This window comes from Podarcis cretensis, assembly GCF_951804945.1.
Source record: "Podarcis cretensis genome assembly, chromosome: 9".
Lineage (NCBI taxonomy): Eukaryota > Metazoa > Chordata > Lepidosauria > Squamata > Lacertidae > Podarcis > Podarcis cretensis.
Genome location: NC_137178.1, coordinates 14,742,038 through 14,766,454, shown reverse-complemented (window position 1 = coordinate 14,766,454; position 24,417 = coordinate 14,742,038). Strand labels below are relative to the sequence as shown.

The 24,417-nt window shown below is 42.7% G+C and overlaps 1 protein-coding gene across 5 annotated transcripts in view; it reads left to right on the top strand.

Moving 5' to 3' along the window:
* The window catches only part of WDFY3 (WD repeat and FYVE domain containing 3), a 129,384-nt gene extending 108,329 nt beyond the window's left edge, over nt 1–21,055 (top strand). For all 5 annotated transcript variants that reach the window (XM_079990653.1, XM_079990652.1, XM_079990650.1 and 2 more), the window contains 18 exons: nt 494–574; nt 1,633–1,687; nt 2,588–2,707; nt 3,469–3,586; nt 4,175–4,281; nt 4,886–5,039; nt 5,295–5,386; nt 6,137–6,349; nt 7,841–7,988; nt 9,640–9,794; nt 10,925–11,083; nt 12,073–12,252; nt 12,534–12,716; nt 13,404–13,500; nt 14,418–14,747; nt 14,931–15,042; nt 15,962–16,159; nt 17,131–21,055. In XM_079990653.1, the coding sequence (XP_079846779.1) occupies nt 494–574; nt 1,633–1,687; nt 2,588–2,707; nt 3,469–3,586; nt 4,175–4,281; nt 4,886–5,039; nt 5,295–5,386; nt 6,137–6,349; nt 7,841–7,988; nt 9,640–9,794; nt 10,925–11,083; nt 12,073–12,252; nt 12,534–12,716; nt 13,404–13,500; nt 14,418–14,747; nt 14,931–15,042; nt 15,962–16,159; nt 17,131–17,251 (2,623 nt within the window). In that variant the 3' untranslated portion in view covers nt 17,252–21,055. The remainder of the gene's footprint in view (nt 1–493; nt 575–1,632; nt 1,688–2,587; nt 2,708–3,468; nt 3,587–4,174; nt 4,282–4,885; nt 5,040–5,294; nt 5,387–6,136; nt 6,350–7,840; nt 7,989–9,639; nt 9,795–10,924; nt 11,084–12,072; nt 12,253–12,533; nt 12,717–13,403; nt 13,501–14,417; nt 14,748–14,930; nt 15,043–15,961; nt 16,160–17,130) is intronic.
* Nucleotides 21,056–24,417: the final 3,362 nt, after the last annotated feature.

Sequence of the window (24,417 nt, the reverse complement as noted above, 5' to 3'; positions counted from 1 at the left end):
AGTGCCACCTCCAGAACTTGACCACCTCTTTAGTCACCCTTGACTCAAGATCACAGGATCAATGTATATCTTTGAATGGACTCTACTGTTCAGTTCCCTTTGTGGACACCTGCAGAAACTGTTCATTCCTGCCTTATGCCTTCTAGTTTTATGAACAAAAGAGGATTTGCTTGCTATGTTTTCCAAGCAGCTGAGTGGACACATATTGGGGGTAAAGTGATCCTTAAATAAACTGTTCCCAGCTATTAAGGGCTTTATGTGCTAGCAGTAACACTTTGAATGCCTTCCTTCCTCTCCATCCCATGCCCACAAAAATCTCTTTTAGAACTGAGGTGTACTTTTCATTTTACTGTTTTTTCATTGCAATGTATACTTTTAATAGAAATAGACACAGCAGCCTAATTAATTCATTAACAGTCTGGCAGTAGGCGCCACCTGAATCTTAATTGAAACGCATTTTTGTTGATTACATTATCCTATTATTATTTTTAAGGTTTCTGGCTGTCGTTCCATCTTTAACTGACAGTTCAGAGTCTGTGTCTGGACAGCGACCCAACACCAGTGTGGAACAAGGGTGAGTGTCTGTGTTTTTATTCCACGCAATAGATTTGGAAGTGAAGGAATTTACAGTATTCGTTTTTGACTACTTTCTACTCATCTGGCTATTTTAAAAGTTGAACTTCCTGGTGGCTTTTTTGGAGTATAAGAAAAAGCGGAAATGCAAATAAAATATTGTGAACAGCAGTGCAAATAAAATAGCAAGGGGCTTCTCTCTTGAAATTGACTGTGCTCACACATCATAGTAAAGGTAAGGGGTAAAGGGACCCCTGACCATTAGGTCCAGTCGTGACCGACTCTGGGGTTGCGGCGCTCATCTCGCTTTATTGGCCGAGGGAGCCGGCTTACAGCTTCCGGGTCATGTGGCCAGCATGACTGAGCCGCTTCGGGCAAACCAGAGCAGCACACGGAAACGCCGTTTACCTTCCCGCTGGAGCGATACCTATTTATCTACTTGCACTTTGACGTGCTTTCGAACTGCTAGGTTGGCAGGAGCAGGGACCAAACAATGGGAGCACACCCCATCACGGGGATTCGAACCGCTGACCTTCCGATTGGCAAATTCTAGGCTCTGTGGTTTAGACCACAGCGCCACCGGCGTCCCTCACGCATCATAGTAAACCATAGCTAAAGGTTCATCGTGAATATTTAGATGTCTCCCGCTTCGCTCCTCTCCTAGCCAGAGTAAGAGCTGCAAACCACAATCCCTGGCTTAGTATCATATCAGAACCATGAGTCATGGTGGTTGGCTTGCTCCAAGCAAACCATGACTGGGAAACCAAAGCTTGTTCTTGAAGCACTCAGACAGCTACAGTACACGAGCTCTAACATCAAAGCATGTTAGACTGTTAGAGGTGACCGTTCCTTGTTGGCATGTTCATGACATTGATAGTGATCCATAGATACTAGGATGGTACAACTGTTGATTCTTTAATCGTTTAAAATCAGTTATAATTAATATGGTAGCATGGATTACAAGGAAAAATTTGCTCCGTGTTACATGAAGTTGCTAACATTGCTCTCATATACCACTGCTAAATGGCAAGAGTACTGACTCTTTCTGCTTCTCCTTAGGTCTGGCTTGCTGAGCACCCTAGTGGGGGAGAAATCTGTTACACAAAGGTGGGAGGTGAGTATAAAGAGTAGTTTAGTTAATAATAATAATAATAATAATAATAATAATAATAATTTATTAATTATTATTTATACAGTGGTGCCTCGCAAGACGAAATTAATCCGTTCCGCGAGTCTCTTCGTCTAGCGGTTTTTTCATCTTGCGAAGCAAGCCCATTGACGGATTAGCGCTATTAGCGGCTTTTAGCGGCTTAGCGGATAAGCAGATAAGCGGCTTAGCGGCTTAGAAAAAGGGGGGGGGGAGGGAAAAGCAAAGCAAGCCCATAGGAAATTCATTTTGCGAAGCACCTCCAAAACAGAAAACCCTTTCGTCTAGCGGGTTTTCCATCTTGCGAGGCATTCGTCTTGCGGGGCACCACTGTACCCTGCCCATCTGGGTGGGTTTCCCCAGCCACTCTGGGCGGCTCCCAATCGAATATTAAAAACACAATACAGCATTAAACATTAAAAACTTCCCTGAACAGGGCTGCCTTCAGATGTCTTCTAAAAGTCAGATAGTTGTTTATTTCCTTTGCATCTGATGGGAGGGCATTTCATATGGCGAGTGCCACTACAGAAAAGGCCCTCTGCCTGGTTCCCTGTAATTTGGCTTCTCGCAGCAAGGGAACAGACAGAAGGCCCTCGGCGCTGGACCTCAGTGTCTGGGCAGAACGATGGGGGTGGAGACACTCCCTTCAGTTATACTGGGCCAAGGCCATTTAGGGCTTTAAAGTTTCCTTTTCATAGTGGATTGAAATAGAATATTTGAACATGTAATATTGGGGCCAAAATGCTTTGTCACATTTAAGTTCCTGTATTTTATAAAGCGGTGGACAACTGAAACGTTTTTGGTTTTGTTACTGGGAAATTAACACCAGTGCTGTTTTGTTCTGCTTTGTGTGCTATCTTTACAAAGAGAGGTGAAATCAGTAATTTCCAGTATCTGATGCACTTAAACACTTTGGCTGGCCGATCCTACAATGACCTCATGCAGTATCCGGTTTTCCCGTGGATCCTTGCAGACTATGATTCAGAGGTAAACATAAAAATCTTACATTTTGTAAAATAAAAGCCTGTTCTTGGAAGCCTAAAACCCTGCACTTAAAAGTAACTCAGATTAGGGCTGGAAGCCTTGCTTTTTCAAATATTACTCCTTGTTAACTAATCTGTGAAGTAAATTGTGGGGTGGGTGTTTCAAGGCAGTGGCTTGAGTAATGTTGCAGTGATTTGTAGAGATTAATAAAAGATATATCTGCACTTCAGATGAGAGAAAGGGACAATTGTTTTAAATCAGGCCTGAGCAGCTAAATATTTAGAGTACAGTGGTGCCTCGCAAGACGAAAAGAATCCGTTCCGCGATTCTCTTCGTCTAGCGGTTTTTTCGTCTTGCGAAGCAAGCCCATTGACGGCTTAGCGGATTAGCGCTACTAGCGGCTTAGCGGCTTTTAGTGGATTAGCGGCTTAGCGGATCAGCTGATAAGCGGCTTAGTGGCTTAGAAAAAGGGGGGGGGGGAACCCCGCAGGTACTCGCAAGACATTTTCGTCTTGCGAAGCAAGCCCATAGGGAAATTCGTTTTGCGAAGCGCCTCCGAAACGGAAAACCCTTTCGTCTAGCGGGTTTTCCGTCTTGCGAGGCGTTCGTCTTGCGGGGCACCACTGTAGTTGCCAACATTTTTAGAAACCAGTATCTCAGTATATTGAATAGAGGAGCCAGAAATAGTTGCACATGAATGTATTAAATTAGTCAGAGAATCAAATTTCTTAAGAATGGACTTTACTACTTGTTTGCTTTTAAAGGAATTGGATCTTACGAACCCAAAGACATTTAGAAATTTGGCCAAACCGATGGGAGCCCAGACTGATGAGAGGCTAGCTCAGTATAAGAAGCGCTACAAAGACTGGGAAGACCCTAATGGTAAGTGCAATAAAACATCTATCATCCACAATCCAAGATGGATGTAATGGAATAAACGGTACTGTGGCTTTTCCTTTCATCTGATTTTCTGAGGGTTGGAGATCCCACCGGACATCGTCAGTTTTACCAGCTAAGAAGCTGAGGACAGGTTTATCGTTAGGAAATTTGCTATGATTCAGTTGAGCCCCTGTGCTAAATTAATATAATAATCGTATAAAATCCTGCTTGTCTCAGGTCTTGGAAATGTTGCCGCTGATAAAGACATTCAGTAAATGATCAGTGAAGATGTCTCTAGAGAAACTTGTTGTGGCTAATCTGAAGCATTTAATTTCAAAAAGAGTGTTATAAAATATTGTATGTGACATTTAAAAAAAAAGAAATATGATTAGTTGAGTACTATAACAATGTAAGTGGCTATAGTGCCAAATTATAAGCATTGAAATTTTTTTTAACTATACCAATTTTAGATGTACTTAGTGTCTTGGTATTAGCAAGCTAATACTGACTAAGCCTAATATTTAACACAGGCTTCCTCATTTCCTTCCTATTTCCTTTTCCTGTTACTCCCCCCCCCCCATTTTCTTTCAGGTGAAACTCCAGCTTATCATTACGGCACCCATTATTCATCAGCAATGATAGTAGCCTCATATCTTGTGAGAATGGAACCCTTTACACAGATATTCTTAAGGCTACAGGTAAACTATTTACTTCTGCCATTTGCTTCCAAGGTGTAATTTCATATTTTCCGCTCTATAAGACGCACCAGACCATAAGACCATAGTTTTAAGAGGAGGAAAGGGGGAAAGCCCTGGTTTTTTTGGGCGGGGGGGGGGGTCAGTTCACAGTTGTGCAGCTTCTTTTGCAAAGGGGAAAACCCCCATTTTTTTGAGGATCAGTTCAAAGTTGTGCAGCTTCTTTTGCAGAGGGGGAAAGCCCCATTTTTTTGAGGATCAGCTCAAAGTTGTTGAGCTTACTTTGCAAAGGCAAAAAATCCTGTTTTTATGGGGTTCAACTCACAGTTCTTCAGCTTCTTTAGGAAAGGAAACGGAGCTGTTTCTACAGTTTCCAGACAGATAATCTAATCAGCCAGTCACATGTCGCTGGGGAAACAAACAGCCTCCGTCTGCAGAACATTCAACAATGGAGGCTTAGGCAAGGGGGCGGGGCCAGAAAGGGAGCCAGCGATCAACCACACATTCGCTCCATAAGACGCACAGACATTTCCCCTTACTTTTTAGGAGGAAAAAAGTGCATCTTATAGAGCGAAAAATACAGGTACTTCTCTTTTTCCTTCCTCAGGGCGGCCACTTTGACTTGGCTGACAGAATGTTCCACAGTGTGCGTGAAGCCTGGTACTCTGCATCTAAGCACAATATGGCAGATGTCAAGGAGCTTATCCCGGAATTCTTCTACCTCCCAGAGTTGCTACTCAATTCCAACAACTTTGATCTAGGTGAGAAAAGCCGCTTTTGATAGCATGGCTGTATTTCTTTCTTACAGAGACACCGTCAAAAGATGAACATAAAGCGGATTTTGATGTGCATTAAATAAAGATAAGAGCATTGTATGTTTTCGTCTTAATTTCGGAGACTGGTCATTTTAAATGCTCATTTGCGCTACGGAGCTCATTCAGGTGTCCTGCTAAACTTTCTCAGGAAGCACACTTCATTGTGGAAAAACCCTCTTTATTCTTGTTTTCACCTTGTAGGTTGCAAGCAGAATGGCACTAAACTTGGGGATGTAATACTCCCCCCATGGGCTAAAGGGGATCCCCGCGAATTCATCAGAGTGCATCGGGAGGTAATGTATGTTCTTGTTAGAAACTGCAACACCTTTTTGGCCTCCCATCCAAATCTTGCTATTCTGTTTGGAAGAATGCCCCTTCCGATCTTCAGGAGGAGGGGGGGTTGTGGGATCACGACCCTGCCCACACTCACTCTGCGAGGCTGGCGTCAGCCTCGCAGGAGACAGGGATTCACCCAATTAGCATACCCTGTGGCCACTTAAGGTCAGGGCAGCCCCTGGCTCGCCCCCTTTCTTCCCTGGAGACGACGCAGTTTCCATATAATAAAATAAAATAATAAAAGCATAATAAATAATAATAAATAATAAAATAATAATAATAAAATAATAAATAAATAATAATAATAAAATAATAATAAAATAAAATAATAATAAAATAAAATAAAATAAAATAATAATAAAAGCATTATTGGCTGATAGTTTTGCTCTTTATATCTTTTGTACATGTTGAGCACACTGGGATTATCAAACATGTCGGTTGACATAGTGAGTCCAGTTGATAAGTTCTCACCTTCCTTCATATTAGAACTCTGTAATGAAGTTTTGTTTTTGTTGTTTGTTTGTTTTAAAAGTTGCAATGTTTTTAGAGCAGGCTATAAATTGAAGGAAAATAAGTAAAGCAGTTAAAAAGAAAGAAGGAAACTTAGTCATGGTGTTGGCTAACAGCGCCATCTGTTTCAGCAAACAAGGCTTTGGCCACCTGTAAGCTGGTTGTGCTTCATTTAACATGCACGTTTTGAATTGCAGGCTTTGGAATGCGATTTTGTGAGTTCTCACCTGCACGAGTGGATAGACTTGATATTTGGCTACAAACAGCAAGGGCCTCCTGCAGTAGAAGCTGTAAATGTTTTCCATCATCTCTTCTATGAGGGCCAAGTGGACATATACAACATAAACGATCCATTAAAAGAAACGGCTACTATAGGATTCATTAACAACTTTGGACAGATACCGAAACAGGTAATGAATGAAATTTGAGTATGGTGCATCTGTGGTTCAAGACAAAGTTGGTATATTCCATTCTATTTGCTTTGTCCTTTCGGAGATTTAACTCCTTCTGTTCAAGACTTGGAGACCCTTGGCCCTTTGGGGGAGGATGGAGCAATCAGGAGTTTGAATCTCATTTCCATGGGCTTTATTCTTGCTTTAAAAGGCAAGTCACTGTTGCTTTGATTTCATAGTAAAAGTAAAAGCTGGTCATGCAAATGTGACGTATTTGAATGACAATCCTTGGTATCAGTCTGGGACAGGGTGTGGGCCTTCAGCTCATGCCATCTTTGTAATATTGCATATTAATGTCACCACACGACAGCATGACCCAAATGGAGATGAACTGGATGGTCTTAGTGTGACTCCAAGAATAAACAAATATGTCCATCCTCAGTATGTTGGTGTGATCTTGTTTCACAGAGAAGCAAGCTTACAGGTTTAGACACATAGCAGTGAATATACTCATGTTTGAATGGGATCTGGGTAGACCTTAAGCAAAGGAGGAAGGGGGGCGTATAGCTCATCAGGAAGATCTTCTGTGCAAGGCCCATTTAAACGAATGCAAAATATGCAAAATCTTGATTTTAGTCATGCTTGCCCAATGGATCGTGCCCTTGATGCTTTCCAGAAGTAAAATGTAATTTCCAGACATAAAATATAAATATATGGAGTTCCAAGGCCTTGCACAGATCTTGACAAAGAACAAACAGCCACACAGCCAAAACATAAAGTGACTGACATTTTCTCCAAAATTAGAATTACTTGCTTATGGTTTCGTTTATGGGATCCCACATAGCTGTCAGCATCGAAGCTGGCAGTAAAAATGAAAATCCTAAAAACCTGAAACATAAAAATACTAACATAAATTAACTTCTTCTGTCCCTTCAATACCTGCATATTAAAAATAAAGATAAAACTTTTTACTACCTTCCCAGAAGCTTAAATAGAGCTGACCTGTCCCTTCATCACGGAGAACGTTCCACTGCTAAAACGTCCCTCTCTAACAATGAAATTATGTGAACAGTTAGATTTTAAAGGAGTGTTTTAAAATGTTATTAAATGTTTAGGATGAAGCCTGCCAAATCTTAATAATTCTCTGTTTATGATTGCAGCTTATCTGCTAAGGTTGACAGTATTTAAACTAGCATTCTGTTTTGATAAACACCAGCATTCCATCTGCCCCTCTGACGGTCCCTTTAAAAGCACCCCGTGGTTGCTTAACATGGCTTTGAGTGCATATCAGGAGTGGCGAATACTGGTATTTCACTGACTCATCGTCACATGGTGGGCCAAGGCAACTGAAAACAGCTTGTGTGTTTCCTGTGACTGTGAAATCCATCTCTGTTAGGGAATTTATTTGCAACAAGTCTCATGGATGGTGCTGACATGTTTTGAGAGGTGTTGCTGCAAATTATTTGCAGGCCTGCTGCTAAGCCTGTAATGTTTTCTGTCTTGCTGCAGTTGTTTAAGAAACCTCACCCTCCAAAGCGAGTGAGAAGCCGAATTAATGGAGAAATAAGTGGGGTTTCTATCCCACCAGGTATTGCCAGTGGCAAGATTTTTTTTCATCATTTAGACAACCTGAGGCCTTCTCTTGCACCAGTAAAAGGTAAATGCTGCAATCAGTTTACTTTTGATTTTTTTTTTTTAGAACTACGCTCATAGTTCCAGGCATTTTTATTAAAACATATACTATTGTTTACCCCAGAAGAAAAAGACTTCCAAGGCCGTCTATATCAATTAAAATGTTTTTTTAAAAAATCTATTAAAAATGTGAAGCGTCCTTCATTGCATCTACTGTATTTTTTGCTTTATAAGATGCACCAGACCACAAGACGCACTTAGTTTTTGGAGGAGGAAAACAAGAAAAAAATATTCTGAATCTCAGAAGTCAGAACAGCAAGAGGGATCGCTGCGCAGTGAAAGCAGCGATCCCTCTTGCTGTTCTGGCTTCTGTGATAGCTGCGCAGCCTGCATTCGCTCCATAAGACGCACACACATCCCCCCTTACTTTTTAGGAGGGAAAAAGTGAGTCTTACAGAGCAAAAAATACAGTATGTTATGGCATGAGCAGAGCAAAATATGCCAAAAATTCAGTGCACTAGAAACAACAGAACATGTCATGGCAGGTAAAGAAACGAGTGAAAACAAACCAAGCAATATATATATGAACCCAGTCTTTAAACTAGAGAGCGTTTAAAACAAGCTGATATTAAAATAAAGAAAACAAAACGAAGGCCAATGTGCCTCAAAGATTTCACTTGATGTGGGATCAGGATTGTCAATGGCATCTGTGCATTAGACACCTTGTTTGAACAGGGCTTGTGCTCATAGAGTGAAATGTGTAAGCAAAACCCACAAATCCTGATCCTCGGAGTTGCGAAGAGTGTATAGTTGGCACAGATCCGGATTACATGTTGGACTCTGTTTGCATAGAGACCTATATGACTGTGGTGTCCAGTGCCTGCAGCTTGGGTGGCAAAGGCCACGCTAATCCCCCGCACCCCACAATACCCTCTGTGTTGGGATGGGGATGGCTCTAAGGGAACATCGCCTAGAAACTAGTTTTAATCATCTTGCCCTCTCTGGAGACGGAAGGTGTGTGCACTAGCGACATTCAGAGAGTTGTCCAGGCTGCAACCCCAAGTTAATTTCCATGCTTCCTGACTTCGCTGGAAATTATGAGAGCACAAAAGAGCCTTCTGGACTGGGAGCCGGCCTTACATTGTGCCTCCACTACAGATCTTCCCTTACGCTTTGTGCTGTTCGGATTTGCCTTGCTTCTAGCACACTGAACCATGAACAAGATTCATGTCGCTAGACTGCTAGAGGACTGAACAGAAGTCTTCTTACAATGGAATGGTTGTGTTTGAATTTATACAAAGTTATTTTGATACCTGCCAGCCACTTTCCCCACTGCTCTGCTGAAACGTAAGACTGATTTGAGCATTAACGAATTCCTGGAGCGTTCTCAGTAGCTCTATGCCCTTGAAAGTCTCTTATCCAGTTTCTTACACTTCTGTGTCATGGGAGTTGATAAGAATTTAACATCACTGGTCACTGTTTAAATTCTTTCAGAGCTTTCAGTAGTGTAAGCAGGTTTCTCAGAAAGATAACAAAGTTCTCGTGAAATATCCTCACTTTCTACTGTGATTGGGTATAGCTTTCACCTAATCTTGGAACAGTGAATGTTTTTATGAGCTCTTGTTTGTGAGTGCTGCTATCTTTTCTTTCTCGCTTTTCTTTCTCCCTTTGAGCAGAGCTCAAGGAGCGTGTAGGACAGATCGTGTACACGGACAAAGGAATTTTAGCAGTGGAGCAGAATAAAGTGCTAATTCCGCCAGCCTGGAATAAAACCTTTGCTTGGGGTTATGCAGATCTCAGCTGCAGGCTGGGAACCTATGAGTCAGACAAGGTTTGTCTCTCAGATTTTTGTGGCTCTTTAACTTGCATACCTGATGATGGAAAACAATGACTGAACAAGCTGCCTCAGGCAGGTGTCTTAACTGTACCCTTTTAGAAACCTGCTGAATACATTTTTGTTCAGACAAGCCTATCCAGGTACTTAGAAAGTTGATGCAGATTTTAGTCTGTTGTCAGTTAATATTTTTTTGAAATCATTGCTGTTAATTTTTATTGATAATTTTATTGATTTATCTTTTTTTAAAAACTGCTTTGTTGGTTTTAACACTCAAGCAGTGCATTTTGTGAAAGTTTGTAACATAAATAAATAAATCCAGTATCTAAGCAGGCCGTGGGGCAAGTTAACACTTGGCAGAAAGTTGTTTCTAGTGAACAATTCTTATAAAATCTGCCTGTTAAATGTACATACAGTGATGCCTCGCAAGACGAAAATAATCCGTTCCGCGAGTCTCTTCGTCTAGCGGTTTTTTCGTCTTGCGAAGCATCCCTATTAGCGGATTAGCGCTATTAGCGGCTATTAGCGCCTTAGCGGATATTAGCGGCTAAGCAGCTTAGAAAAAGGGGGGGGGAGGGAAAAAACTCGCAAGACGTTTTCATCTCGCAAGCCCATAGGGAAATTCATCTTGCGAAGCGCCTCGAAAAACCCTTTCGTCTAGCGGGTTTTTCGTCTTGCGAGGCATTCGTCTTACGGGGCACCACTGTATGTTTTAATTAACAAGTATCATTTGCATGAGCACCATCCTTTGGTGCAGGATGAGCTATGGTAATGACTTTAAGATTGGCCAAAATACAGAGTGAATTATGTACCGGGGGTAGAGGATTCCAGGCTTTCTTCTCCTATTACTTGTATCCTTTCCACACTTCCCTTGCTTTGCCCCTCCCCATGAAACCAAGGAGCCGGCTCCTGAACGCAGCTTCCGAACCCAGCTCTTCGGTTGTGGATGGGAGTACTCGAAATCCATTGCCTCTCCTCTGCAACTGCCTTTGGAAGTGTGAGCTGGTTTTCTCCCAGGATGCAAGGTTGGGTGGAAGGAAATGTATCTTCCCCGACCAACCAACACAGGAAACTGGCCACGTTTTGTAAATTGATGGGTCCGCTGTTTTACTTTTCCACCTTCCTAGGCCGTGATCGTTTATGAATGCTTATCGGAATGGGGACAGGTTCTCAGTGCCATCTGTCCCAATCCCAAGCTGGTCATCACCGGAGGAACCAGCACAGTTGTTTGTGTATGGGAGATGGGCACCTCCAAGGAAAAAGCCAGAACGCTCACTCTTAAGCAGGTAAATCTGGATTTCTGTCTCAGAAAACTGGGCCCCCAAGCATATTTCATCGGTACTGATTAAATCCGGCAAGTTGGGAGTGAACTAAGTCAGAAGGTTTTGTTCTCCTCAACTGTTGGCACATGGATAGATCACCAAAAGTTGTTGATGCTGTTTTCCGCGGAAAGGAAGAAATTCACTGTGGATTCTGTCAGAGCTCTGAACAAAATCTGCTTATTACCCTGCACAACCATAGCCTTACGTCCATGTGACTGCATGGACAATTTACTAAAACCATTGAAATACACCCCTGCTCTATGTCCTGCCACTGTCTTTTGTCCCCATAGGGGTCTGCCTATATAAGCAAAGGGTGAGCAAAAGGCAAGGAAGGGGCTGAGAATTTGTTCTTGTTGTCAGCTAATTCTCCCCTGGTCTCCTCGCAGGCCCAAATAGGACTAATTTAGCCAGCTAGCCCTGGTGATCATCTAATGTTTATTAGATTGATTTCCCCCCTAAATTGATGCATTCTGAATTTATTGTTATTCACGTTTTATACTGTATTTTATGCTGTTTTTTGTTGCATCAATTAAGTGTTTTAAATTTGTTGTTAGCCACCCTGACCCTGGTTTTCTGAACCGGGAAGGGCGGGGTATAAATAATTTATTTTTATTACTATTATTATTATTATTATTATTATTATTATTATTATTATTTGCTTAGGCACAGTTCACCAGTGCTATCGCAGAGTCTCCATTCATTTCAATGAGGCTCACCTGGGAAATGGCTACAAACCCCACTTAAGTGGTTTGAGGTTATTCAGCAAGAAACCACACTATTCAGTTTCCGTAGCATTGTGTTTCTTAGATTTTAATTCGTCTTCTGCAACCTAGTAATAGTGTCATACTCCCACATTGTCCCTCTCTCCGAAGGAAAACTATTCCAGTATCTGTATTTGCAGCGCTTTGCAGCAAATGCTTTATGTGTTTTCTTCTGTCTTCCTCTGCTTTTAGGCGCTGCTCGGCCACACCGAAGCAGTCACGTGTTTGACAGCCTCTCTGGCCTATCACATCATTGTGAGCGGGTCTCGGGACCGCACCTGCATCATCTGGGATTTGAACAAGCTCTCCTTTTTAACACAGCTTCGTGGCCACCGGGCCCCCGTGTCAGCACTCTGCATCAACGAACTGACGGTACAGATCAGAACATCGACTGCTTCTCTTAGAAGAGACACAAATGTAGAAAATCACTCTTAAGCTGGTTGCGCCCATTTCAGCTCCAGATTGCACATGTCCCCTAGTTAGTGACGATTTCCAAGTTATTACCGTATTTTCAAGTCATCGGTTCTTGGAGTTTCCAGCCAGACCACGCCTTTGTTCTTCATATTAAATCGAGATGCGTTTGTCCTCCGGGATGGCAAAGAATGGCAGTGTTGAGATCTAAGTGTGCCTAAAACATTTATCCTTTTTTTCAGGGAGACATTGTGTCCTGCGCTGGCACTTACATCCACGTGTGGAGCATTAATGGGAACCCCATAGTGAGCGTGAACACTTTCACCGGGCGCAGCCAGCAAATCCTGTGCTGTTGCATGTCAGAAATGAACGAATGGGATACCCAGAACGTGATTGTGACGGGGCATTCGGATGGAGTGGTCCGAGTAAGTACCAGCAGTTGTGTAGAAATAAAACTGGGGGTCGGCAGCATGCTTCGTGGTGCAGAGGAAGTTGATAGAGAAGGGTTTTTGTTCATAATATGAGAACCTGGCTCATCTGGTGAACCTGAATGCTGAGAGTTTCGGAGGAAAGGGAGTGAGGCAGCATTGAAACTCATGAATCTGAACTCTGAAGGGGATTTAGACAGATTCCCGGACAATAAGGCCATCAGTGGTTACTAGGTGTGATAGCCATATACTCTACATCTAAAATTGCTAATTGGAAGAGGGCTTTGTGGGCTTCCCATAGACATCTATTGTGGGAAACAGGATGACAGGACAGGATGGCAGGGGGTTGGACTCGATGGCCCTCTTCCAACTCTATGATTCTATGATTCTATATAGGATTTCCAGGTTCATTCCTAATTACAGCTCCTTTCTATTCAGAATTCCTCAATGGCATATTCATTTACTCATATATTAAAGCAGTTGAATAGCCCATCCGCTAGTTTTGGGCATACAGTTAGAAACCTAGTTCAATTGTAATTTAAATGTGCCTTGATTTTTGTGTCTCCTTGAGTGCTTTCAATGTTACTTTGCTCCATGTCTTGTTATCGTATCAGGTTGAAAGCCAGGTTATATGGCAATGGATGTATGCATTCAGACTCACACTTTCATCTCTCCTTCTCCTAGTTCTGGCGAATGGAGTTTCTGCAGGTCCCGGAAACTCCAGCTCCTGAACCTGTGGAGGCGCTCGAGATGCAGGAAGAGTGTCCGGAAACCCAAATAGGTGCTGTTTCTTTTTGGCTTTGTGTTCAGCTTTGAATTGTTCAAGGTGTAGCTCAGGAGTGGGAGACCTTTGCTTCTCCAGTTATAGTTGGGGCTATACTTTTATTTATTTATTTCATACATTTATATACCATTTGATTGCTTTAAAATAAATAAATATCAAAACGGCTAATGAAAAGAGGAAAACAATAAAATTATTAGTTTTTAATAACTTATTTTTAACTCCCACCATCCCTGGATCATTTTCTTTGCTGGCCTGGCGTCTGACAATATCGGGGGGCACCACTTCGGCTGCCCCCTGGCATGGCTGGCATACCGTATTTTTTGCTCCATAAGACGCACCCGACCATAAGACGCACCTAGTTTTTAGAGGGGGAATGCAAGAAAAAAAATATTATTTAAAGGGAGCGCTGAGCAGAGCCTGTATGCATCCCAGGCTCTGCTCAGCGCTCCCTTTCAAGAGCAGCAAGGAGCGTGTGTGCGGCGCTTGCAGGCTTTTCCCCAAGGAGGGGCTCTGTCCCTTCCCCCACCTTCCGCAAAAGCCAGGGATAGCCGCACGAAGCCTCCGTAGGGCAGTGGGATGAAGGCTCCCAGTGCCCTGCGGAGGCTTTGCGCGACTAAGCCAGAAGCTAGAACAGCAAGAGGGAGCGTGGCGCAGCGCTCCCTCTAGCTGTTCTGTCTTCTGGGATAGCCCACGAAGCCTGCATTTGCTCCATAAGATGCACACACATTTCCCCTTACTTTTTAGGAGCGGAAAGGTGCGTCTTATAGAGTGAAAAATAGGGTAATAATGTCCCTAATAGGCTTTGTATGAATCTGGGCCTAGGTTTTATGTCAGAGTTACGGAGGAGCGGGTCTAGTGAGGGAAAGCGAATCATGGCTGGGTTTGTTTGTTTTTTAACGCATTGCATGTAACAGGCGAGGAAGCCCCGGATGAGGACAGCAGCGATTCGGAAGCAGAAGACCAGGGCCCTGGCCAGGAACCAAAGTTGCAGGAAAGCCGGAGCCAGCCAGGCAGCGCCAGCCACAGGCCTTGCTCGTCCTCAGCCCGAGCAGCAGCTGCGTGGTCAGCAGACAGCAGCTCTGACGACTCGAGGCGCTGGTCCGACCAGCTCAGCTTGGATGAGAAGGATGGCTTCATCTTCGTGAACTACTCCGAGGGGCAAGCGAAAGTCCACCCCCAGGTTCAAGCTAACCACCCACACCCTAATCCAGGGGAACTGCGACATTACAGCAAGCTCAAGCCAGGTAGGGAAACGCCTCTTGGCGATATGCCAAACTGGAAGTGTGTTTCCTGGGCAGGTTTCCGGGTGCCCAGATCAATCCTGTTACTCTTTGGGGCAAGTGGACCCAGATCCTGAGCAGGCACCATGCAGATGTGTTTCCCACCCTCCACATCTGCTTACATTGTTACCCGTTTTCCTTTCTTAGGCTACAGATGGGAGCGGCAGCTAGTGTTCCGGAGCAAACTAACTATGCACACAGCCTTTGATCGCAAGGACAACGCACATCCTGCAGACATCACGGCATTGGGCATCTCCAAGTAAGTGACCTGGTTTCTGTATGTCCTCAGTATATCAGCTGAAGGCACAGTAGTGGTATCGGCTTTAGATCGCTAGAATAAAACAAGCAAGTTTGGAACTGAAAATTGCTTTGAAATGGTTAGACCAGGCACCTCCAAACTCGGCCCTCCAGCTGTTTGGGAACTACAATTCCCATCATCCCTGACCACTGGTCCTGTTAGCTAGGGATGATGGGAGTTGTAGTCCCAAAACAACTGGAGGGCTGAGTGTGGGGATGCCTGGGTTAGACAGATAGGAGATGCAACTATAAGCCATGATAGCTAGGTAAAACTACATTGGTACCTCGGGTTAAGAACTTAATTCGTTCTGGAGGTCCGTTCTTAACCTGAAACTGTTCTTAACCTGAAGCACCACTTTAGCTAATGGGGCCTCCCGCTGCCGCTGCGCGATTTCTGTTCTCATCCTGAAGCAAAGTTCTTAACCCGAGGTAATATTTCTGGGTTAGCGGAGTCTGTAACCTGAAGCGTCTGTAACCTAAGATACCACTGTACTGTGCTCAGAGTTAGCCTATGTCAGAGTATCAGGTGCTGGGAACACAATGAGGCCTTTAATGAAATGCTTTGGGCATTCTTCTTCTTTACAATTTATGTATTTTTTGGTTACCATTCTGACACTCCCCCCGCCTCTTTTTTCTCATTTGTGTTTGGTGCTCCCCATCTTTTTTCAAAGTTGGGAGAAAGTAAGTCTGACCTGGTAGACCTTACTTTGATTCAGCAAGGCTGTTGCATTCAAAGGGGGGGGGGGTGTGTGGAGCAAAGCTGCTACCTTTGGCCTAATATTCTCTGGCTTTAAAAATGTGTTTCTCTCTAGCCTTGAGGCTACTTCCTAATGCTTAAATCAAATGCTAATTTGTCTTTGGGTATCTGTTTCTCTTTTCAGGGATCACAGCAGGATTCTCGTAGGCGACAGCAGAGGCAGAGTGTTCAGCTGGTCAGTGAGTGACCAGCCCGGCCGCTCTGCAGCTGACCACTGGGTGAAAGATGAGGGAGGAGACTGTTGTTCCAGCTGCTCAGTCCGTTTCTCTCTCACTGAAAGGCGTCACCATTGCAGAAACTGCGGGCAGCTCTTCTGTCAGAAGTAAGAAAGATGGTCTCTCCTGTATATTCTTTACAGACTGGTTCTCGCAAAGAAGTGCTAGCATCTGAAGAGCTGCTGCTTTTTTATTTTATATTCTTTACTGAAAAATTAAAAGTACAGAATTACAAGTGCACGGAATAAGATAAGACACAAAAAAAGAAGGAACAATAAATAGTACTCATGTAGAAAACAAAACGAAAAAAGATATTGTGTACATTACAAAAAAAATGAAAAAAAACTTGTTTTTGTAGTTAATCAGACCTTAATCTAGTTTTAAAAATAATTCCAAATATCATTAAACTTGCCCCTGGCAAGTCTCTACGTTTGTACACAACTTGTCTGAAGAGCTGCTTCTTGATAACAACAGGCACCCTATTTATTTCACTAGCAAATCTGATACTCCCTCTCCCCACCAAAAATAAATAAATTCTCTTATTCTAGATAAGTTGGTGCTATATTATTTTGAGAAAGGTAGGAGAGAGCTCATTAATTGGCCTAGAGGGGAAATTAAACCCACAATAGCATAAGTGGAATACCCTGTTTCCAGAAGCTCCTGTAAACATTAGTGCTGGTTCTCAGAACAGCTGATCCTTTATAAGCCCATTGCCGGCCACTTTAACACTAGTTACCCCGGAAATTTCATTTCTGTTTCAGTAGTGCTGTCACTATACCATGACCCTTGGATTCCGTTGATCAATTGCTGGTTCTTCCCTTGCTCAAGATGACCGGTTGCCCCAAGAACACCCCTGCCCCTAGAGCAAGGTTCTTCTAACAGCAGAACCATGTGATTCTGAGCAAAAATGCAGGAGGAAAACAGTCTACCTCCCACAATTCTTTGCTCCTGCCTGAGTCTCTTGCAAGAGAAATAGCCCAGTCCGAAGACTTCATCATCCACCATAATAAACTGTGGGTGCAGAGAGAGGAATAGCAGCTCACATTTTTGCATGCCTTTCCCCCCCCCCCCTCGCCAGGTGCAGCCGCTTCCAGTCGGAAATCAAGCGTTTGAAAATCTCCTCCCCGGTGCGGGTTTGCCAGAACTGTTACTACAACCTTCAGCACGAGCGAGGCCCTGAGGAGGGATCCTGGAATTAACAAGGCAGAGGCAAGCCACACAAAACGCCAGGCTGTGCACTGCAGGGCCCACAGGAACTCGGTAAATTTAATTCATTGCAGGAAGGAACATGCAGCACATCTAGAAAGGATTGCAACGCTAGCCCTGACCGCTTCGTCTTTGTACTGCGCAGCAAAGCACTTGCGAGCAAAAGGGATCATTCAATTTCGATGTACTTTTTCAGAGAAGGGGCTGAAAGCGTTCATGCGGCTGGCGAGTGTCAGGCGGAGAGACGAGCAGTTGCCGCAACTGCAGCGAGGACCCACAAGACCCAGCCTTCCCTGCTAACGTGGCTGGGAAGGAAAACCCATCATTAACCACCCCTTGTTCTGTCTTTGGTTTTGTAGAGCTAGTCACCTTATTTGTGTTGCGGGAAGGAGAAGGCTTTTTAGAAGATAGTTGTAAATCTGCCTTCTTCGCAAGCAAACTGTGGATATTGTAAATAGATATAATGGCCTTTTTATTGAAATATGAACTTAACCGCCTGTTACATGGGACATCAGACCAACCACTATACCTTGTGTCTCATTTTTAGCTCATCCATCTACTTAAATATGAATGTGTGTGTTTTTTTTAAAAAAGCATTGAGGCATTATCTGTATTTTATTTTCAAAGCCCGGGCTGCATGTTTGTTCTTTGGTTACTCGCAATATCTTAACTTTAAACCAGGTCATTCAGAGAGTTTTGAAAGGCGGGGCGAACCACCCTCAACTTGTCTGCGGCAATAGGACTCGGAATCTTTCATTCTCAACTGTAAGATAAGGACCCTCTTTTTGTTTCATTTTTTAAAAAAATACAGAAGCTATTGAGCGCCTATCTTCATATTTAAAATGGTCTCTTTTTATACAATGTGGACCTTGGCTTGTGCTTATTCTTTGCAGTTTCTGGATCAGCTGGTTCCTACAACAGTAAAGGCCAGACCTTACTTTGGACAGTAGTAAATGCCTTGCATGAAACTCAGAATTGCCCTACCCCAGAGAAGAAAATAACAGACTTGGGACCCTTGCTGTTATAACTGGATGCTAATACCAATATATTGAGGGGGATTCTCTTGCACAGGGCCTATTGAAGTGAATGGGAGTTGCACAAGAACAATTGCCCACCTTTTATTCCCCTTAACTGGGCTTTTCTGCTGGGGTTATCTTTAACTCATTATTATTATTTTTTAGGCTGCCTTTATCATTCATTGGCGTACCATCAACTTGGGGGATGTTACTCAAACTTTCACTGAAGAAGGGCATTTCATACATTAGCGGTTTAAGATCTTATGTTTCTCACTTCTTTCTTGGGTCACTTTTTCTCCAGTCCATCTTGTCTGTAGAGATGGGGGAATACACAGATCAGGCGCAATCCATGGGCATCATTTTTTGAACATGGCCTTGGAAAGTGGTGGTTTGTTTTTATTTTATTGTGCTGTTTGTTTTCGTTTCACTGTAATGTATACCATGTTGTAAACGGGTGGGGAGATGAATTGGCCTTGTTCAGTTTCCCAGATCACCGCTGCTGTTTCGCAGCAGATGAGTTGACGGTCACGTTAGCAACAGAACCAAAACCCTGGCACACTACCAAGTGAAAAGGAACAGGGCACAACACTAAGGCAAAAACGCAGACATTCTCAGATCTGTACCACTTCAATTGGGAAAGATGAAGCATTTACAATGGTCTGAGTACCTTGCAGCGTTACACAAGATTAAGTGGGACACACACACACACACTCACACTCCACACTGCTTATATTGATTAAGTACTTTCTTTTGACAGTAAATCGAGCTCACTGACCATTTTTGTCCACTTAAACATCCCTGGTGATAGAGATGTATGCACTGATTGGAAGATCAACTGTCTGTTTTGATGATGATGTTTTTAATGGTTATGAACTGCAAGAATTAGATCAGTTTGTGGATTTGTGTTCAAGTCCCCAAGGAAATCATTCCACACACGCATGCATGCAAATTTATTAATATTACTTCACCCACTCTGTGGTTTTGGATGGCAAATGGCACTGATCCAGCAGCCTCGCCTACTTTGCCCTGCAAGGAAAGTCAGTTTCCGCACTTAGTTGCTTTTTACTTTGTTGTTACAGCCTTTGTTGTTACAGCCTTTGTTGTTACATGATCTCCAAGTCACTTAAGTCCCAGCATACATTCTGACCTGTTGAACTAAATAGCCTTAAGTATGGGTAAGCATAAGTGGTTTATAGATCTTGACCTGATAAAACTAGTTTTCAAATTACAGATATTTAAATATTTAAAAAAAACGTGTTTGAATTCTCTGAAAGCACCTTCACACCACCGAATTTTTGTTTCTCTTATTAAGGAAAGACTGAACATTAGAAGAACAGCTTAACTTGAAGTCTCTCTAGCTTGAGAATTTGGGATTGTTACTTTTTTAAAAAAACCACCCTAAATTATTGAAAATAAAATTCTAAGCACTGGATAGCACAGTTACAACTATTGCTGGGTTGTTAGAAGACAGCAGGATGTGTAGAGATGTTTACTCCTCCTTCTTTTTTAGCATGTTTAACTACATAGACATGTTGTACCAGTGTTATTCTACACTTTTTACATTTGCCACTCCTCAAGATGGAAGGTGATTTTTTTTCTTCTGTGTGGTTGATTGCGTCAAACTTGCGTAGTAATAGGTGTTTTTAAGGTTCTGTGGGCTGAACTTCTCAGCTACCTACTTTGGGATGAGTTTTTTTCCAGAACTCATTTGTGTAGCCAGATGATGGATAGAAGAGGTTTGTGTATTCTGTTTGTGTGAAAAGGGAAAATGGGGGCTCAGCTGCACCACGAAACAGGCACTGCATAACCTCCATTCATTCTGGTGGCCCCTGACATGGAAGTCCTACACAAGCTCCACTGGAGTGAATGGCTGGATTCTTGGCCCAGTTGAGCCCTGAGAGTCCCCCGGCAGCTGCTGCTCTAATGACCTAAACAATGTCTAGCATAGTTCCATAGACTTATCAGAGCATTCTGGACTGAATAGCTCTGTTTCCCCAAATTTGTGGTTTTGCATTTAATTTCGTTGAGCAGAGCAGCAACTCTAGCTTATTGCACTGTCCCATAGCTCCCATCTCTCCTCCTGCCTCGTTCTTTGATGTGATCCTCATTTTGATGCATTCATGTGCTCTACCTTTGTTTGTACTGTGCGATTGTAGTGTTCACACATAGGAAGTGGAGAGTGGCTAACTCCACCCCCTTCATCCATCAGTCCAGTAGCAAAAACACCTTAGAGACATTATTTTGCACTTTCTTGTGTATAAAAATCAGTAGAAACTTTTTTTTTTTTTGTATCATTTAAGACTCCTTTTTGTTTTGGTAAGTGAACTGTGTATAAAAAATATTTATGCAGTTAAAACTGTTTTTAGAAAATATTTTTAATTTCAGCAAGTTTGGTTACTTGTTGCATGACTTAACACAACTGACTTTTTGTGTCAGTACAATGTATATTTTTTGTCCTGTTATTAATTTGTAAACTCTAGGTAAATGGCCATTTATTTGTACAGCAACCGGAGTAATTTGAAGATAACTGGCTACGACTGGAGGGGTGGAATTTTGTACTATATTGCGGACTCCAATTTCTGGGTTTTTTTGGTGGATATGTAAAAGGCCAGAAGAATTACTATCTAGTGTGCAATCTGTGATATTTGAATGTTTATTGTATATTTGTCTCCAATGCAAAAAGGTAGAGTAACACAATTACAATACATGATTAAATGCAATAGTTCAGGTACTTTTTGTTTTGTTTTCATTTCAAATAAATACTTGCTATTTACCACCAAATTATTCTGTGTATATCTCTTTTGGGAGAAAAAAATATATGTGTAAATGTACAGCTTTCAACAACTACGGTAAGTCAAGTGTTTGTGCCAAAAAAAATTATCCCCGGGCAATTCTCCAAGTTCTGCATTAGGGGGAAAAAGCTGACTCTCATGTCAATTTAAATTAATCAGAATGGCACTCATGGTGTGAGGCAAGAAGATTAATTGAAATGCTGCTTCTATTCTGGCTAGGTACACTTTTTATTTTAAATAAAAATTGACATTTTAGGAAGCTTGTCTTTCATGTGGTAGCGTGAATCATGGCAGGCCTTTGTCCTTGCTTTTTAATACAAGATTGATTTTATACTTTGGTGTGGTTCCGCTGCTACAAAAGGACACGTCAACTAAAGAAACAAGTTCTAGTGCTCTTGTTGGTGAAATCTGGCAACAGACATGACTCTTCCTCCTTTCTCTACCCCAAAAAAGTGTCTGATGTAGAGATTCTCTCCATAGTTGTGGTGCTTTTCAGAAGGGGAAATGAGGAAGAACCAGTGCTTTTTTTCTGGGGGGACACAGGGGTACGCATAGCCCTAAACATTTTGTGAATCTAAGTTTGGCCTCATTGAGGGGCAGTATTTCAATATGAGTAGGAAAATGAGAGTACTCCTAAACATTTTTTTAAAGAACATAAATATCATAGCATGGTCACACATTCATACATACATTAGTCTTCAGGTGGAGGCTGTGAGAATTTACAGTCAAAAGGTTAAGACTCAGTTGCAGATTACTAGAGAGACAGCTCTCTGTGACATCATTTCCTTTAGTTCTCTGGCGGGAAAATAGATGGCCATCTTTCATGGATGCTTTAGTTGAGATTCCTGCATTGTGTGGGGTTGGACTAGATGACCCTTGGTCCGTTCCAACTCTATGAATCTATGAAAAGGACACAAGGGTTTAATCCTTTCTACTGCCTTCTGTCTCTGAACTCTGCTTTTCTCCTTCACCATGCTTCTGAGACAGTCACCTGATCTCTGCTCAAGCAGAGACTCCATTTTTGAACTCAACTGTGTGTTTTGTAATCTAGAGGTAGAAATGTCTGCCTTGTTTTTCATTACTGCTATTGCTGAATCAAGTGCAAGACCTTATGCAAGTAAACACTACTTTTAATGCTAAGTCTACGGTCTGTTAACGTGATTCTTTTAATGAAGAGGGGAAAGGGAATGATCCAGTCTGCCACCACAGCCTGGATCAATATATAAAGAGGCTATACAACCTAATCCCAAAAGTTTAATGTTGCATGGAATTGTTTTAAAACTCTGCTAATTGATTGTTTTTAAGTTTTTTTGTTCTGCTTACACGCGTAACAGGGAGTAAATCGTAAAAATAATATAGCCTATCCTGACCTCAAATCCATCCAACAGAGGCAACATTTCTGTTGTCCTGGGTGAAGAAGAATCTTGGCTCTGATAGCAGAGCACGTATACAGAGTCTACACTGATGCAGACTGACTGAGTTGACAGACCCTGATGCCCAGGGAAATCGCAGCTCAGCAACAGAGTCATCAGGAAAATTCTATGTCAGTTCAGGAAACTACACATAGACTTACTCGTGTCTGATGTCAACCACCAACTCAGGTGGTGTTATACCAGGTTTTCATAGCTTGTGGGTTGCACGGACTCGATTTGACATGGCCTCTGGGCTTGCTATATGCTTTCCCTCCCATTTTTTTGCTTCCTTGAGTGTTCAAGACAGTGTATCAGGAGAGGGCAACCATCATGTTTATGGCTCTTTGCTGGCCAAGGAGGCATGGTTTTCAGGATCTTCAGACTCAGGGCCCTCACTCTCATTCTGGTCCTGACTGGCCAGGGATGTTGAACAGAGATGCCTGCTAAGTCGTACCAACACTCCAGGCATCACAGTAAATTTCCATGCAACAGATCTAGCAATTGACTTGGGATGCTGCACTCTCAAGAATACATCTCTTCAAGACATGTGCCAGACAGTAACTTGGACCAATCCAAGTTCTTTGATGAAGCATTAAAAGCTGGACTTACATGTATGCTTGGAGACTGCCTTTGGCTGGCCTGTCCTTCAGGTGCTTCCAGATTATTAGTGTGCCAGTTCCCACCTTGGGAATAACTAATAGCTTCAGAACATCCCACTTGGTGATATCCTAGTGCCCACTCAAGATACCACTGGTACGCAGCACCAAGCTGCCACAAAATAATGTCGATTTAGAATTAGGAATTTGGTCCACCCTCCTGGAGATGTCGTCCTTTACCTATGGCAAAACTAGAAGATGAAGTGTTATGGGAAAGCAGCAACAATGGCAACAACTTACCAAGTGGTCATTTTAAGACCACCTCTTCTATCTTCATACTGTTACAAAAGCCCGGCGCCCGTCCCTCTTTCTTGCCAGGCCTTGGCAAGAGCGTATGGGATCTCAGGTGCCCACACAGGGTCTGTGTCCCTTTGGATAATAGAAGACATGGTGGAGGCTGTCGTGCTTTAAGAAATCAGGTATGTTTGCCTATTTACACCTTTCGGTGGCATGGAGGGGGTCCAGTTCTTACAGCATGGTCCACAACAGTTCCGGCAGTCAGTCCTTCACCCTTGCCAAAATGGATCTCAGCCTTTCTTCTTCCCAGAAGCCCCTTACCCTACCCCAGCAGTTACCCTGGCAACCTTCCCAATCTCTAGTCTCTGGTCACACCTGGGACAAGGAGGTGTGATGACCCTCAAAGGCTCTGTTTACAGGTAGGTAGCCGTGTTGGTCTGCCATAGTCAAAACAATATAAATTCCTTCCAGTAGCACCTTAGAGACTAGCTAAGTTAGTTATTGGTATGAGCTTTCGTGTGCATGCACACTTCAGATACACTGGTTGATGGACTTCCATTTCATGCGGCTCAATGTGGGCTCTCTACCGTAATGCTATCAGCTCTGCTCTTCCCCCAGCCAGCCAGACTGGTTTGCGTAATGCAGCCCAGGGATCCCCTTGCAGCTTATATTATCCTTTCACATCACAAAGAACCCAAAATCCTAGCATTTATTAATTTCTAGGGTTTACCCGAAATATCTAACAATATTGACCATTTTAAAGCAAACCTTAATATTTCCTTAACAGCACAGTAGCACAATGTCTCCCAGCTACCTTTATTTTACCATATTAAAGTATGTTAAGCTTCTGTACTCATCTAATGCTATTTTAAAATTTATGTATGGATGAATCTAGCTGCTTTTTCTTTTTTGAAACATCTATGTATTCCTGTCAAGTGCAATAAAAGCTAGTACAGTGGTATCTCGGGTTAAGAACTTAATTCAGTACGGAGGTCCATTCTTAACCTGAAGCATCACTTTAGCTAATGGGGCCTCCCGCTGCCGTA